Source organism: Amblyomma americanum, chromosome 2 (genome assembly GCF_052857255.1).
Source record: "Amblyomma americanum isolate KBUSLIRL-KWMA chromosome 2, ASM5285725v1, whole genome shotgun sequence".
Classification (NCBI taxonomy): Eukaryota; Metazoa; Arthropoda; class Arachnida; order Ixodida; family Ixodidae; genus Amblyomma; species Amblyomma americanum.
The window spans coordinates 76,254,773-76,271,598 of NC_135498.1; the positions used below are offsets into that span (position 1 = coordinate 76,254,773).

The window sequence follows — 16,826 nt, forward strand, 5'->3', positions numbered from 1 at the left end:
CTCGCGCCCTTTTCTGCAAAACCTTGTAAGGAACTCTTCATCTTTACAATAAGGACCATGCGCTCTGTCCATTTGATTCCCCGTGTGTTAAGTAGAATCCGCATATAATGAGACCAATTGTTATTTCTGCCACGGTTTACAAATTAATTTCAGATTAATGAGGACTAGGTTTGATTCCACGTGTGTTCGAGCGAATCGGCATATAATGCGCACAACTATTCTTTGAGCCTTGGTATGCAACTTAATTCCTCAATAATGGGTGAGTAGGCAGATTAAAGAAAATAATCTATTAGGATTCTCCACGGTCCAGACGTAAGAGTTTCTCTACAGCGTGCGATTAAATTTATTCTCTCAACTTTGTTTAAGTAAAAGCATGAGATGGTCACAAGCTTAACTTAAAGCGCCTTCTGCACGTATAAATGAACTGTACGTTAACCAGCCTGCTCCTTTGAATTCACTTGCAGATTGAAGTAGCTAACGATTCGAAAACCGAGGCGCCGGGGTGTCACGAACTATTCTAACCTGCGGGTAATTTGTGAATTCGAAAATCAGCCCCTAATGAGTTAAATCAAAGTTTACTTCTGCAAGACTGGAGCGCTTCAGTGAATCAGCCTGCGGTAATTAAAAAAAAATGCCACCAGTATTTATATCAGTGGCCCTGAGAACATGAATTTGTCTTAATATCATTAGGACATAATTATTCATAGCACAGCGCAATGAGGCGACGACAACGACGAGAAAAACACATGTTGGACACAGATGCATACTGTTCGAGTCATGTAGGTGGGGTGCTTCAATGCCAGCGGCTGCTATCGGACCACCTTACAATTAAGAGACATGGCTGTGTTATGATTAACGATGCCACACCAACTTATCCTACAGATTACTCTCCATTACTAGATCACTCGATGTTGCCACATTTAGAATATTAAAATATCAATTCATAAGAAAAACGAAATTTCTGTAGAAACCATTTGAGCCATCCTTAAGCAGCCAATTAATGCCCCAAAAAAACATTTCCATTATTTGTACATATCCTGCGAGACTTCGTCCGCTCGCACCCCCCCCCCCCCCCCCCCCCCATCTCTTTTTCTTTTCTTTTCACCTTACGAAACATCCTCGTACCGCCTGCGCTGCAGATCTGTTCGAAGCGGGACGGCCCGCGGGAGCAGGCTAAGCTCGATTTCGCGCAGTCGCCACGAGGGGGCACTACACGTCATTTCGCCGGGGCGCTCCGCGCAGGTGGCTCCGCCCTGGCGACGGGCGCACGCGAAGCGCGACTCCCGAATAGGGAACCCCGCGGTGGAGCTTCGGTGTGCTTCGTTCGGGCGTATCCGGCGGCGCGGGCGGGCCGCTTTTGCCAGTTCGGCGATGTCGTGCGCTCGCGGTCGCAGCGGTGGCAGCAGCAGCAGGTGCTCGTCGCAAAGACAGCAACGGAAGGACACCGCCGACGTTGCTGGCAACTTGCCTCGTCACTTTGTCCGGCAACGTGGGAGCAACCGAGTCGTTGCCAAACTGTGACTTGTGTTTCATCTGTTCCAACTGACCTGCTGACCGGCTTTTTGCATATCTCCCAGATTCGCCTCTCGTTCGCCATCGCAGAGGAATTCGAACTTTGGCCGCGTTCTCCCAGCCAGCTTCAATATTCACGGATACACGAGTTGTCACACACTTTACGTACGTCGACAAGCTGCTGTGTCATCTTTTTCGAGCTTGAGGGGACTCATCGCTGAATTGCCTGCGTTTTTTTAAGGCTACATTTTTCGGCTTTTTCCTCGCAAGAACTAGACCACCAGTTGTCTTTCTTCGTGTTTCTCCGGTGTTCTTCGGAACTTCACTACACGCGATTAGTCTTTTTTTTCCTTCGACGTGAACGCTGCCATCGGGAACAACGGATATCTGAACCGAATTAACGTTGACACAACTGTTGCAGCCCGGCGTCTCTAGAGTTTACTGTGCACGTGATAAATGAGTGCGTGAGCTTCCTGTTAAACGCTTTCGAGTCCATTTATAGACGTGATAAACCAGTGGGTTAGCCGATCCCGTCTGCAACTATTTAAGTGCTGCAATCGTTTGCATTGCCGGTGATGCGACTTTAAACATTTGGCTGGCACCCACGCCTTCAAGGCTCTTCAAGTTTACTACTCTTCAGCATCGATTTTCCTACTTCACTTGCAATTCGACTTCCTGCTTTTCAAGCCGCAGAAGAATTTTCATAGATGCTTCACTCCTGTGAAGAATACTTTCGTAGTTTTTTGCCTACTTTGGTCGTCGAATTCGATTACTTTGTTGTCGTCATTTACAGTGACCGTAAAAGTTGCTAGAACCTGCTTACTGCGACTGAAATAGAAAGAAGACAAAACAGACGGAATTTAAATTGAGCCACGAAAAGAGATTACTAAATTTTCTCCAGCAGTTCTGAAGAAGGTGGAATCTCCAACGAGAGCAATTAATGCTACACAACTTGCTACTGAACATCTCGATGCTCTATTTGGACGAAAAAAAAAACTGGGTAAGAAAAACGAAGCAATTTTGAAGGATATGCTACCACCTACGCTCAACGTTCGTCGGAGCCTACTCGAAGACGTAACAGAGGCAGCTTTCGAGGCGCGCGCCTGAAAAAAGAAAGCATCAATCAGGAGCTACTACGGTTTATTCCGTCACGTGAGAAAAGATATGCGAAGTTTACCCGGACTGGAAGACAGTCGGCCGGCCTAGAAAGGCGGAAGACACGAACCGAAAATAACGGATCAGCAAATAAAAGAGACAAAAAAAAACAACAGGAGAGACACGGGCGCCAGCCCCAACAGCAGCAGCTGCAGCTCGTTTCGTCGCATCGGCCCTTGCAGCGTCCCTGTCGGACGGCCACGTAAACGGTCCACGTTATGGGGGAGCCGATGTCAGTCGTTTGGCGGGTGCTTTCGCGACGCAAGACTCCGATGTGCCCCGAGGGACGCGACGACAGGAGCTCCGGTAGCCCGCTCACGGTCGTCGACGTCACGTGCTTGGGTGAGTAGGTCGGTCGGTCGTTCGGTCCGGCCTACCAGAAAACAACAGCGGAGCCCGGTTGGCATGTACGGGTTTCTCGCTTTCTACCTTTTCCTAGTTTCCATCCCCCCGCTTCACCAAATTCGCTCAAGGCCGCTCTTTTTTCTTTTTTTTACACTCTCATATCCTTCGCCCGAGCTACATCGGCGAAGCCGTGCCAGGTACATGCGAAAGGGTTGGATTGCACACGTCAGTAGCAGCCGGTATGCATGCATGAGCTGGCGAAGCTGCTGTCGGCAGCGTGGAGGTAAGTCGCAACGCTGACCGGTCTGGCTGCGTGGACACGATAGGTGGCGTTGTGAAAGCTCTCGTTAAGCACTCCGGGCACGATCATCGGGAGCAGGTGTAGGGGAAGGCTGCTTGAGCGCTCGAGAGCCTTGCTCCGTTGCCCCTCCTGCTTGCTCCTTTATCACCCTGTTTTAGTGAAACGCTGGCGACTCTCTTATATCCCCCACGTTGTAGTTTTTTATCACTCCAGCCGTAAGGCGGTGCAAGAGAATGGGGATAACTGCCCGCTTTAAAGCCTCGCGGAGCCATTAAGGTGTGCAAAGAGAGGACGGAGTACCCGTTCTTCTCTTTATAGGCTGCAAAGCCTTAAAAGCCAGTTTGAGGGCTCTGTCGGGTGTTGCTTTCGTTTGTTCTTTCAATAAAACGCTTGACGATTCGGAGCTCTTTTTTTTATTTAGGAGTTCAGACTACGGGTCAGGCTCCGGTGCTTTCTTGCGTTTTTGTTTTCCCGAAAGCGGAGATGGAACAAGACATTCTTTTTTTACGAAGAGCACGTCCTGTTTCCGGCGCAGGGAAGCCATTTTCGTGAAGGTTTTTGAGCACTAAAAATAGCCTCTAGTCTTTTGCTCACACTCGATGAGAAAAACAGCTTGAAGCTGGGCTCACCCGCATATAGAGTGTTAATGCAGTGAAGTAAGCTTTACAAAAGAAAGACTTTCACGCAGTTAAAACGTTTGGGGACTTTTTGTGAATTCGACATTTGTCGCATCGAACTATTGAGTGCGCTGCCGCAAATCGACAGCAGAACGGAGCAGCCGGCATAAATAAAAAGAAATTGGAGGCACACGAAATTGCAAGCTTTATAACTAGTCGTCCCAGCGAGCATAGCAGATGCGTTTACATAAGGCGCGCTTGATGAGCCGAAAGTGAACCGCTGTGTGCTTTACTTTAACACACAGCTGCAACGTATGACGTAGGCACGCAACACACTTGAAACATTGAACAAAAGGAGCCACTGGAGCTTCAGTTCTCTAGTAATAATTTTTCCTCGCTCCGTGCGAGGAATGGGATGTTACACAAACAACGCAAACATTTATGGCACACATCGAGCAAATTTGCGTTGCCTATGTAGGCGCAAGAAGCGAGTGATTTGTTTATGCGTGTAGTCACCGTTTTTCAAAATGTAAACTCAGTGTTTTCTCAAGACATTTTGCAGTGTTTAAGTGTAAGGTATGAGAAAATTCTGGAGAGGTGTTTTTGTGAAAAGAGGCGTGGCCTGGACATTTTTACTAGTAAAATACATTCTTAATTCATTGTCTTTAAAGAAGTACTGCCTGAAAAAAAATTAACGCTACTGACTGAGAGAACGCAAGAAGACCAAGATAAAGGTAGAGCCAATGAAATCATCGGTGAGGAAATGTGCGTTGCTGGCCTTTGTATACTTTTCTTGTTGACAAAACTTTCAGAACATCTGCTTTTTATTGCGGCAAAAAGATGCCCATAATACATAACAATTAGGTTGTAACATCAGGCCCATTTCGTTCCACTTGTTCATATTTTGTCCGGGGATGATGGAGGAGATTTTGGCGTTCGATTACAGGACAGCATGTCAGCAGATCAGATTGTCACAGGCCAAACTTGAACTAAACCCAAGAAACACTAATGCTGCGCCTATCTTACGCACGTTATTAGTAATAAACGATAGAAAGCATAAAAAATAACTGATTAAGCACAACAAATAAAACGCTAAACACTAACAGCGATTTTTAAAGTCTTTGATTCGTTTTTTTTTTTTGCCGTGGTAAGGCAGACTTCCTCTTTTTCAGAGCTGTACACTACGACACCTGTGTTTTGCATATACACCCGCGAGACTAGGTAGTACTGTCAAGAATGAGCAGTAAACGAAACGTTGGTTTCAGGCTGGCCGGAAATGTTGAAGGCTGGCTGTTATAATCGCTATGCGTCGACTAGAATCATTCCCCCGAATACGGGATTGCGGAGGAAGTCGTAATCACAGCTGGGTAGGCACATAAAAAACTCAGCTTCCTGTCGAGCTGCAGCCGGGTAAATAAGAAACCATGTTCGGAAGTGAATACCGAGTTTAACGTTGGCGCGTTCCACCCTCCCACCGCATTTTTCATTTCCGTTTCTACTGCGTCTTAAACACCTTTATGCGAGAAGCCATTCGAGCTCACTGCGAATGCGTTGTACAAATGTTATTGCGAACTACGCACTGAGAAAAGCGCCCCAGGCTAATTCACGAGAAAAAGTAAAGAGAAAGTCTACGTGATTCCTGACGGTGCAGAAGGGAGGCAAATGGCAGTTTCTTCTCCCCACCGTCGCGTACCTTAATGTTGTGCCATTAGCGCCGCTATACCTGACGTCATCAAGGGAATCCTATCAAGGGAGCGCTACCTGTGGGAGCTGCCGACTTTAAACGAACTTCAATTGCAGAGCAGAACAGGAATTGTTTGCTTTTGGCAGTTCTCTTTTTGCTCTCTCTCGTTTGATTCACCTTTGCGATTTGGCTTTTAATACGAAATCACGCGAAGTGTAACGAGCGAGACAGTTACGCGCACTTGGTTCTAAAATGGCTTCTCTCTTATGGCCGTTACGAATCCTCCTCCATACCGGCGCTCCTGAAAATGCCGTTACAGGTGATTTCTTTACCGCCATTCCCCCCTCCCCATACGGCGCATTGTCGTACCATCTTTCGTGCCGGCGTTTCTTAATCTCGCAACCTTATTCGGAATAACAAAATGGAACGAAGTAACGAGCAAGCGAAACGAAGGCTCGCTGCGAAATTCGCAGCGCCTAACAGCGCTATTCAAAGCGTTGAGGACAGTGCAAATGAAGGGAGGAGAAAAAAAAATAGAAGCTTCGTCAGGCTTATTGCCACTTTGTCACTTTTTTAGCGCGCTGGACTAATAAGTGTGCGCAGTCTCCGCTCGTCGCTAGTGCTCAAGAAGGAGAACTGTACGACGGAGGCTGAGCAAGTATGACGAAATAATGAGCGGTTTACGCTCGACAACTGCTCGCTTCCCCTTAAATATTAAACACTCCTCGGCACAGTATTTAATTGCGCGTGGGCGCTAACCGTACCAAAGGGAGCGGCGGTTCCTTAATCTTCACGTTCGCTCAGGTGTGCATGGAGCACCGCACGTGCCTGTCGCCGAGTCTTCGTGACTGCGAGTGACGACGTCTGCAGCCCTAGCTTTGGCCGGCTTCGCTGTGGAGGCGCAGTTAATTAATGGCGCGTTCTCCTTTTTCTTTTAAGATGCAGAAGGAGTTCTTTCAGCTTGCCTTACACACTAAACAATTTCTCACCCTTTAGGGTGTAAATCAGCTGTCCCCAGACGAACACCCTTTTCCAATTGTTCGCTGCTAAAAAAGGACGCAGAGATCAGCACCCCTAATTAAGGGTGCGCCTAATGATACTTTACAGGATGTAATGGTTGCACCCTCATTAAAGGGTACTGTTTTTCCAAAACACCTCTACGAATGCTTGTTGGAAGGGTGCTCCACATTGATCCACCCATGAAGCAAAAGCCTTGGCCTGATGCGCGCCCTATAAACTTTCATGCTGTGTGCTGAACTTTCCTGAAGGGTGCTGATCTCTGCACCCTTTTTAGCCCCCAAAAGGGTGTTCGTCTGGGGACAGCTGATTTGCACCCTTAAGGGTGAGAATTTGTTTAGTGTGTAGGTTGTAATTGAAACTGGTGCGGTAAGATGCCTTTGGCGCCTTATTCGCTTTGCTGCCTTGGGCTGATTTTCCCATCTTCAGGCCACGGTGGCTCAGTGGTCAGAGCACTCGGCTACAGATTCAGAGTACCCGGATTTAAACCCGACCGCGGCGGCAGCGTTTCGATGGAGGCAAAACGCTAAGGCGCCCGTGTGCTGTGCGATGTCAGTGCCCGTTAAAGATCCCCAGGTGGTAGAAATTATTCCGGAGTCCTCCACTACGGCACCTATTTCTTCCTTTCTTCTCTCAGTCCCTCCTTTATCCTTTCCCTTGCGGCGCGGTTCAGGTGTCCGCCGATACGTGAGACAGACTTCGCCATTTCCTTTGCAAAAAAAAAAAACGATTTACTTTAAGGCTGGCTTGGTTTGGTTTGTAGGGCTTACTGAGGGACCCCGTAGCGCGACAGTCAGTGCGTGTCTTCCTGTGGTCTTGCGTCTTTTCTCGCTCGTCGTTTTTTTTTTACGTGAACATGTACCAACTCGCCCAGCAATTCACGCGTAGAGAAGGACTCCGGAAATTTCGACTATCAGGGGTTCTTTAACGGGCACCGTCATCGCACAGTTCACGGGCCTCTTGATTTTTGCCTCCATAGAAATTCGACCGTCACAGCCGGGATCGAACCCGCGTCTTTCGAGTTAGCAGCCGAAAGCCATAACCACTGAGCCACCGCGGTGGCTTCAGGCTTGTTTCAATCCAATCCTGTACAAAAGTGCATCCTGCGTTTATTCACATTCACTAAATGTAAGTCGAGTCTCTTAAATATTTCTGACAATTATAAGCGCCGAATCAGTTTTCTATCTGGTTGCTGTTTTGCGGGACTGAATCAGAGGGTTGCAGGATGGCGCGGAATTTCTGCGCAGTAAAAATTCTCAAAAGCTTACATCGCATTCATGGCCAGCTTTTTTAAGGGTTGACCTTTAAACGCATTTTCGGAACGATTTTGGAAAGACTGAATTTAGTCAGAGCCGAAAAATAAAGCATTGGAGACTGTGTTGTTGACTGCAGAACCACGCGCGATTTCGCGATGGTGTAGTGTCACAAGATATAAAAGAAATATAATACTCGTAACGCACATGAAAACAATATTCTTCATGCCATACTGCAATATACGGCGAAATAATGCTAAATTTCAGAACGAAACAAAATTTTTTTGAGTGCTATTCTATAATAATAAGACTAATACTACTGCTACTACTACTACTACTACTACTGCTAATAACAACAACAATAATAATAATAATAATAATAATAATAATAATAATAATAATAATAATAATAATAATAATAATAATAATAATAATAATAATAATAATAATAATAATAATAATAATAATAATAATAATATAATAATAATAATAATAATAATAATAATAATAATAATAATAATAATAATAATAATAATAATAATAATAATAATAAGTTTTTGGGGAAAGGAAATGGCGCAGTATCTGTCTCATATATCGGCGGACACCTGAACCGCGCCGTAAGGGAAGGGATAAAGGAGGGAGTGAAAGAAAGGTACGAAGAGGTGCCGTAGTGGAGGGCTCCGGAATAATTTCGACTACCTGGGGATCTTTAACGTGCACTGACATCGCACAGCACACGGGTGCCCTAGCGTTTTGCCTCCATAAGAACGCAGCCGCCGGATGCCATTTTACAAGGGAGTAGAATGCAATTCAATGTAGTTATTTTAGTTATCATCGTATATTAAAAGCACTCATTACTACGTAACACTACACAATGCGACACGATGCAAAACAGCACAGACCCTACACAACATAGAACCTCATCACACCAGAAAACACCCCACCATTCTACTCCACGCGCTCTCCAGATCTGTCAGCCTTTGCCTTTACCTGCGCTTTCAAAATTCGGTCTGCTGTACCAACTAGCCCAAAAAGCAACTTTGTTAAGCACTAAATCACTCCGCGTCAAACCACACCGTTACACCACACCGTTACACAACACTGTTACACAACGCACCCCACCCCTTCGCACCGCACCAAAGTACCTCGCAACTCAATGCATCTCCCAGCTTACCGATATGCAAGGACATCTTTCGTATCTCCAGAACTGCTAGACGCCACGTAAGCAGGAACGGCGTCCGCACAAATCGCTCTTCGGGGACTATAAGGGCCACGGAACCAATATGCAAATCTTGCGCGCTCTGCTTTCCGGACGTGTTCGTTTTCGCTCTCTGACCACTGGAGACGAGGCTCTCATTACCTGACGTTATCGTGCCTCCTCCTCCTCCTGCTCCTCCTCCTGGTGTCCCCACCGGCAACCTTTGCCTCACCATCCACCCCTCTTCCTCCACCTCCAGTTACCGCAGCGGCCTTCCGTTGTGAGGAGGTCGAGGAAAGCAAAGAAAAGAGACAGAAAGAGGAAAAAAGGAGGAAGGGTAAAGGGCGGCCACAGGCTCGCTGCTGTAATGAAATGGCGCACACGCTGCATGCTCACCACCACTACACTCCCACAGTCCCGCGCCCTGACCGACCTCGGGTGGACGACGGTAATGCGAATTTAATGACCGTCGCCCGCTGCAGTGTCGCCACCGTGGCCGCTGCTTGGGCCTCTCCCCTCCGCGTGCTCGCACCCCTATGCACCCGTCGTGGCCTCGTGGCTGTTTTCGTTTTTCCTCCCGCCTTTCCCTACGACGCGACGTTATTTCTTCGGGTTATTTCATCTTCCTCTTTTATTGCTACAACTCCTCTCGTTTGTTGTTTTTTGGTGCTCTGCTTTATTTTTCTCCGCCGACCCCCCTCCCTTCCTTCCTTTTGCTGCCTTTCTGCCTTTCTGAGTTTAAGCGTACAGTCGATCCTCCCGTTCCTGTTATGAGCGCTCACGTACGCCCCTACATGGTTTCCGCGGCCGCATCGAAAATTACTTTGCACGCCAAGAACGCCGCCGCAACCCCCCCCCCCCCCCCCCCCACGTTCCCCACCTCGCCCCTTCCCCGCCCTCTCGCCTGTTCCTGCTAGTTCGACCCTTGTTCCCACATTTTCGCGCCCTCTGCTCCCACCTCCACCTTTCCTGTAGCACTTTTGTGTTTCGCTTTAACTGGACAGGTTGAAGGACAGGCGTCGTTTGCGATGTAGAACGCGTTTGACAAGTGAAAAGGGTGCATAAGAAACCGCACATCGCGCCAACGTGTAAAACAATAGCAAATCCGCGTGGCAGGCTTAGCGCGTAAATAGGTGGTGCGGCTAACTGGGCTGTTATTTGAGACCGGTACAAACGCGGGAGCGTTAGGCCTCCCGTTCTGCAGAAATTCCGGCGTCATCGTTGGCGCTGTGAGCGAAAACTTCCCGGGGATGCAGCCTAGGGGGAGCCACCTAGGCCACGGGCCTTGTGGCGTCATTACAGTCTGCCCACCGGACTGTGAACGAACTGACCACTGTGGCAGGTGGCAGTTAAACTTAATGTTTGCTCGCAAGAGCTTGCTCGGGAAGAGGAACCTGAGTCGCACAAGCCCCACCGGTGGAAGCACGTGCTATCGCCGGGCAGCGGCTCATCGCTTAACAGCTGCACCACTGCCCTAGGGATGGTATCAGGGATCGATTAATATTAAGTAGAGAACGGCCAACTCCCCATATACGAGCATTACTCATTAAGCTTGTAGCGACCCACGCGGCCGGCACAAGCGCAATGCAGAAGAGGCCGAAGTTTCCCCAGCACGCGCTAGAGAGAACGCTCGGTTTTTACAACCACTTATAGTAATCCCTACCCCTTCTTTGCCTAAATTTTAGTTTGTATGACCCCCCTAACCTCCTGCAACCACCTCGGCTACGGAAACTGTGCGATCCAAATTTTGGTAGGTCATCCCATGCTTGCCACATGCAACTGGTCATTTAAATAGTCACCGCCTGGTTATGGCCAATCCCCCTTGTGGGTATGTGCCATTGTGTGAGGTCAACAACAACAACAACAACGACCTAGTATGAGGAAAACAGCAACAACAAAAACAACAACAACAACCTTGGCCAGCATTGTTTGAGGCCTACCTGCATACCTACCTTGGCCAGGGCCGGATGCTGCCGCCGCCGGTCCGCTGCTGTCTCTTCTCTGGCAGCCCTCCAATAAATGTGGCCGTGGTCGCCTTCCTGGGCGACCTCCACTAGCTATCGCGCCATACCCTTAAGGCGGAGCTTAAGTGTCTTCTCCAGTTTTTGTTCCGAGAGGTGCCTGGGGACCTGGACACCTTAGCTGGGGACCATAACGCATGACCTGTACCTGTTGTTCAAAGCGCTGTTTGTCAGGATCCTTATCTAAGCTTAATCAAGAATCCTTGTCTAAGCCTAACCATTAGGCTGAAGATGCGGTCGCTGACCTCATGCAGGGCTCTTCATGTCAAGACGAGCCGGAGAAGGACTTCTGTCGTAAGGTTTTTCAGCACTTGGAGTACGCGTGTATCGCTGTTGCCTGAACGCCATAAATTAAAAAGAATTGCAAGCGAGGTAGAGACAGAGAGAAAGAGATGAATCGAAATAAATTATGCAAAAAAAGAAAGGATGCGAAAAGTTGCAAGGCTACACAGGCAAAGGTGATTGATTATGAAGAAAATTTATTTCGCTTTTGAAAAAAAAAAACGATATTAGTGACAAACCTGACAACAAAAGGCACGTTGGATGCTTGGCGAATACAATGGCTCTCGCGTTGCACTGATCCTATCTGCCGCTGGCATCATGGCGCAGCTTTCAATGAAGTTGGCAAGCAGCCTTACTCTCCAATTCTTCCTCAAGATACTGTCGTTGAGACAGACTATCAAAAATGCTCTAAACCTGATAAGCTTGCGTTGAGGCCGCTCAAAATCGTTACGATGAGCTTCTGGAGTTAGCAACAAAGATACAGTGTTGCGGATTTCGTGATACGAGTTAATCAAGCGCCACGATGGCGTTCAACTTGATGCTTGCGATATCGCGGAATTTTTTTATTTTTGATTTGCTGTATTCCCTTTGTATAGCGTTGAAGGGTGACATTATAAAATGAGACGCCATGACAATGCCCTTTTTTTCTCTCTTTCGCGTTCTTGCATTCGTCTTAAAATGCGGGAGTAGAGGCGATCGAAATATGATGAATATAAGCCGTTTCTGTAACCGTACTTCCTCTTTCTGCGTTTCGTGCGAGCGTGGTAAGTGTACATTTGTAGAATATTGTTCTCCTTTCCCTTTTTTTCCCGTTCCCTGACATTCTTAGTTTCCCATTTGAAGCCAGAAAAGAGCTGATAGATGACAAGTGAAAAAAGAAAGGAAGCGCAAAGAAAAAAAAACGCGCAGCACTCGGCCGGATATCCCAGCAGCCAGGAGAATAAATCCATCCGTCTGACCCAGTGGCGGGAGCCCTGTGTTACCGTATACGCACGTTGTGGACGTGGAAACAACGAGAGCGCGCGGGCTGGGAAAAGGAACGTTTTTTTTTTTCACGAAAAACAAAAAAACAGCTTCGAAACGGTGAACAATTTTTAAACTACCTGCGTCTTCTTGTTTTCTTCGTACTTTACTCACGCATGGAGCGAGCTTACGCGAACGACTCGGATGCTGAAAAATCACGGAAAAGAAAAGGTCAGGTGCAAACTGAGAAATTCGAGACGGCACGCCGTACACTGTCTGTTGAAGAAGGGGGATAGAAAGGGAGCAAAATGAGAACAACAAAACAGAGACAATAGAATTCACGGGAAAAACGACTTGAGACTGCGGGCCGGTGCAAATAAATCCTTTTAGAATAAACGCGAATCGTTCATCGCGGGAGCGGAGGCGTGGCGGCCGGAGCTCAGCTATAGGTGCCTTTATCGCCGTCCGGGGCGAAAAAGAAGAATTAGGGATGAAAATGTGGGCAACGAATGGAAAATAAAGAAAAAAGGGCGCTGCTACCGGTCGCGTAAGAGTGGGGAACGGAATGCGGCGGAGGCGGGCATCGGAACGGAAACGCGCTAAAATGCAGAGGCTCGAAATTGCGTGCGGAAAGGTGACCCCCACTACCTCCCTCTTTTCCCCTTCTCCTTAAGGCTTTCACAAATCCCTTAGAGGAGTAATAAAAAGACGAGAAAGAGGACATAAACGGGGGAAATAAATTCCCGAGCGATGGAAGCGGGTGGTAGTCGTGTGCTGATGCGGGTCTGACACGCGCAGCCGTTGTAGACCGCATATGGAATGAGTGGGTTAAGTGAATTTTGATCGTCGTTCCTCTGCTGGCCTCCGAGATCCGTATCCCAAGCAGGAGACGCTTATCGGTGGTGGTGAGGACGGGCCGAGTGTTTGCTTGTTTTTTTTTTCCTTTGCCGTTCTAGTACACGCCAAATGATGAACAAAAATAAGAAGAAAAAAAGGAGGAAAAGGAAAGTGCGCAGTGCAGTGGGAAGCCTTGTTTGCGTCTGGACGCACCCACGAAGATGGGGGAACAAAGACGTCGTGTCAGCCAGGAGAAACGTGAAAAAAAGCGAGGCTGTTACGAGTGCGCACTATCATCTATCCATCTTAGTGAACCAGAGCAAAAAAAAAAAAAGAGAGAGAGATAGAAAACTACCAAGAAAGAAGTTACGAGGCGCTGTCACCGTCCTGTGTTATCTTTATTTTTGCATCGGTGCTTTCTTTCTGCCGTTTGCTAAGACGACTGCGTGTAGACTAGCCCACCTCGTTACCGCCGTGAACTCTTTTCTATGGTCTGATGATCGTTCAAAAACGAAAACTTGAGATTTGTGTCCAGGAAATAGAAGCCTCAAGCAGTTATAATGAGGTCGCCCGGTTAAAACAATTTCTGAAAGAACGGAAGATGGAAAACAGCAGTATTATTCGGGAACAACCACGAGTTGGTGATATTCTAGGCGGGATTAAGAGGAGAAAACGGTTTTGGGAACGACATGTGATGGATAGAGCCAGCAGTGTATAGCAAACGCAGAGTAATAGAGAGGGGTAGTCAAAAGAAAAAGCGAACCAGGCGCTCTGATGAGATTAAGAATATTTTTCGATATGGTTCCTTCGCGGAAAACGCAAGAGAGGGGCTAATTTGTGGTCAGTGGAAAAAGTGCTAGCACTGCACTGAAATTAACTTTCTTTCTGAAGGTGATGAGTGTCTTTAGAGCAATGCAACTGATAAACAACACTGACAAAGAGGAGCATGACGCATAAAGCATCATAACAATACACTGATGGTCATTTCCGAAAAAAAATTACGAAAAGTACGAAACAGCTAAGCCAAGCCATTAGACATCGTTTTGAATGTCGTGAATGCTAAACAAAGTTTGATCGGAAGTAAACATTGATTAGAAGTGGCGTTCTCTGTATATTGTGCGTTCTTTTTGCTTGGTACGCTTTGCACCGCGCATTGGCTCGTCATAAAGTTTGTGCAACCAAAGCCCTCAACAAGCTGGAGCTAGCCACAGAGGTGAGGGTATCGCGTTCAAGAAATTATAGAAAGTGATATGGCTATTACTGATGACCGGGTACAGATCTCTAATTACGACCAGTTGCCTATCTGTGATAGTTAAAAACGTTTTCCCAAAATAGTTAACTAGCTTACTACTTAAGATCCGTTGTCCGCCAACACTACTAATACTATGCCGCAAAAGCGATATTTTTATCCCAAAAGTCTATTTTGAAAATTTTTGAAAGTGTTCGCTTAAACACCCGGTACATATGCTCCTTCTTAACCGCGGTGCAGGTTTTAGAGCTTAAGCACCGCATACCACCGCTTTAATGTGAACGAACACACTTGCGCCTTGCGAGTGGTGGTGGCACGGTCACCTTGCATTGCACAGAGTTAGCGGACCGTTATATAAAAGTCTGATATCGTTTCGCACATTTTGATAGAGAAAAGATGACATGCTGTTCTCGTGATTATTATTGAAAAAAAAACAATGAACGAAAACGCCAGGCTTCAAATTGCCCGCAATGCGACACAAAGTGTTCGGAGGCCAGCTTGCATTTACGCTATTGCACGTGCAGAGTTGGTTAAAAGTTTACAAGCCGCATGATTCACATTTTCAAGCTTGTAGCGGGCATTTGAAGCTTTAAATATTTGGTGGTCAGGGGGGACCCTTCAAAGGTATATTAAGGTAGCTTCATAGGCTTCATAGACAGTGTGGCCTGGAGATTTTTAACGAACCCTGTCCATAGGATTGGCATACCTAATGTAGCGGTTACGCTACTTGTGTGCTATTAAAACTTAACAAGCCCGCTGCCTGTTTCGCATGCACGCTAAATAGCGTTTCAATGTTACACACAACTCCAGACGTGTTAGTAATCTCAGCTCCTCCTACTTTCAGTGTTTCATTTTGCGTAACACTGTATTACGTCGTTTTTCATGTTGCATAACGCACGATTGTCCATAGAGAAAAATACAATATAGAAAGTAAATAATTCTGACAATCAGCCCTGAAAACGAATCATACTCACACGTCTCGCCTTAAGAGCGCTCTTCTACTTAAATATACGGGCGTAAATAAAGCGCACTCTGCTGTAGGTTAAGTCCGCCTAATCTTTGCTGAAGTAGTTCGGAGGGTCAAAGTTAAGGCAGTGTTCGTTAGCGGTATGGGATGAAGTAGTGAAGTTTCAGAAATTGCTCAGCTTATCTCAGCTGGTAGACGCCTCCATTTTACCTTGTGTTTTCTTCCAACCACGGAGAAAAAGAGAGACGATGTTCGCTTGAGAGGAGATTATTTCTGTGGTCAGCATTATTGGATTATCCCGGATTATCACGGAGAGGAGTTGAGGCGAGCTTCGAAACCTGCGCGGCGGGGCCAGGGCTTAAAAACGTCGGGGTCACGAAGACGCTTGCTGATGGAATTAGCAAGCACACGATGCTAATGTAGGTAGTTCGTGCATCAGCTGTCCAAGACAGCATTTCTGATATGCAGACGTTAAAAAAGACCAAAAGCTTGTAGAATAATATGTAAAAAAAAACGGCAAAACAGAAAAAGTAAAAGGAGATAAGAGCAGTAATGAAGATCACCGATGCCAGAAAGAATAACAAATTGAAAAGGAAACAATTAAAAAAGAACAGCCATCTTACCTTCCCCTGTACCTTGCCCCTTTCTTCGTCTGTCGTCTCTTTGCAACATGGCAAACAAAGTGACGTAAAGCAACCACTAGACGGGTCATATGGCCAGGCCCGATGAGGTGACGTCACCACACGGGGTCACGTGACCGAAAACACCCACTGCACTTCCAACTCGGATAACACTCTTATTGGACTAGCGGAGCTCTTTAATTATACCAGCGGTGAATGCGCCCGTAGCACCAGTGTGTCAAAACCTTGTGTTCTAGTTGTGCCTAAATTCTAGATTCAGCAGATTGTCGCGCTACCTACGGTTTTCAGGCAAACTGCTTAGTGCTCTAAAAACGCCAAGTCGCAGTATATCACTGATGGTTGGCTGTCCAGCTCAGAGGCGGCGCCACCATCTGTCAACCTCTGAGAAGTGGACACGCATGTATTGGCCAGTAAGTGAACGCTGAAGCTTCTTTCGCTACGACGAAATATGCCAACGGCGAAGGCTGTACCACGTAGAACTTTTCAAATCTGCCTATGACTATAAAATGGCGTTATGAATTTACAGGCACCAAAAAAAAAAAAAGACTTAGCAGGTGCAGCTCATTATCAGCAACCCAAAAAAGAAAAAAAAATATAAACAGTTTACTCCAGGCGAACAAAACAGAGGTTGGACATTTCCGGGTTCTAAATGTTTACACTTGTGAGCAGTGAGCACGACGACGCTTCATTCGACTCGATATCGCCAAATGTCAGGCGCCGTTCGGAGTCGCGAAAAATAAAATGCAACTGAAATCCTCGAAGCGAATTGAGAGCAGGTGCGCAG

At 46.9% G+C, this 16,826-nt stretch overlaps 1 protein-coding gene across 1 annotated transcript in view; it reads left to right on the top strand.

Moving 5' to 3' along the window:
* Window positions 1–1,322: 1,322 nt before the first annotated feature.
* The window catches only part of LOC144121447 (high affinity cationic amino acid transporter 1-like), a 337,746-nt gene continuing 322,242 nt past the window's right edge, over window positions 1,323–16,826 (top strand). The window contains exon 1 of the mRNA XM_077654651.1: window positions 1,323–3,009. Coding sequence (XP_077510777.1) covers window positions 2,886–3,009 — 124 coding nt within the window. The 5' untranslated portion in view covers window positions 1,323–2,885. The remainder of the gene's footprint in view (window positions 3,010–16,826) is intronic.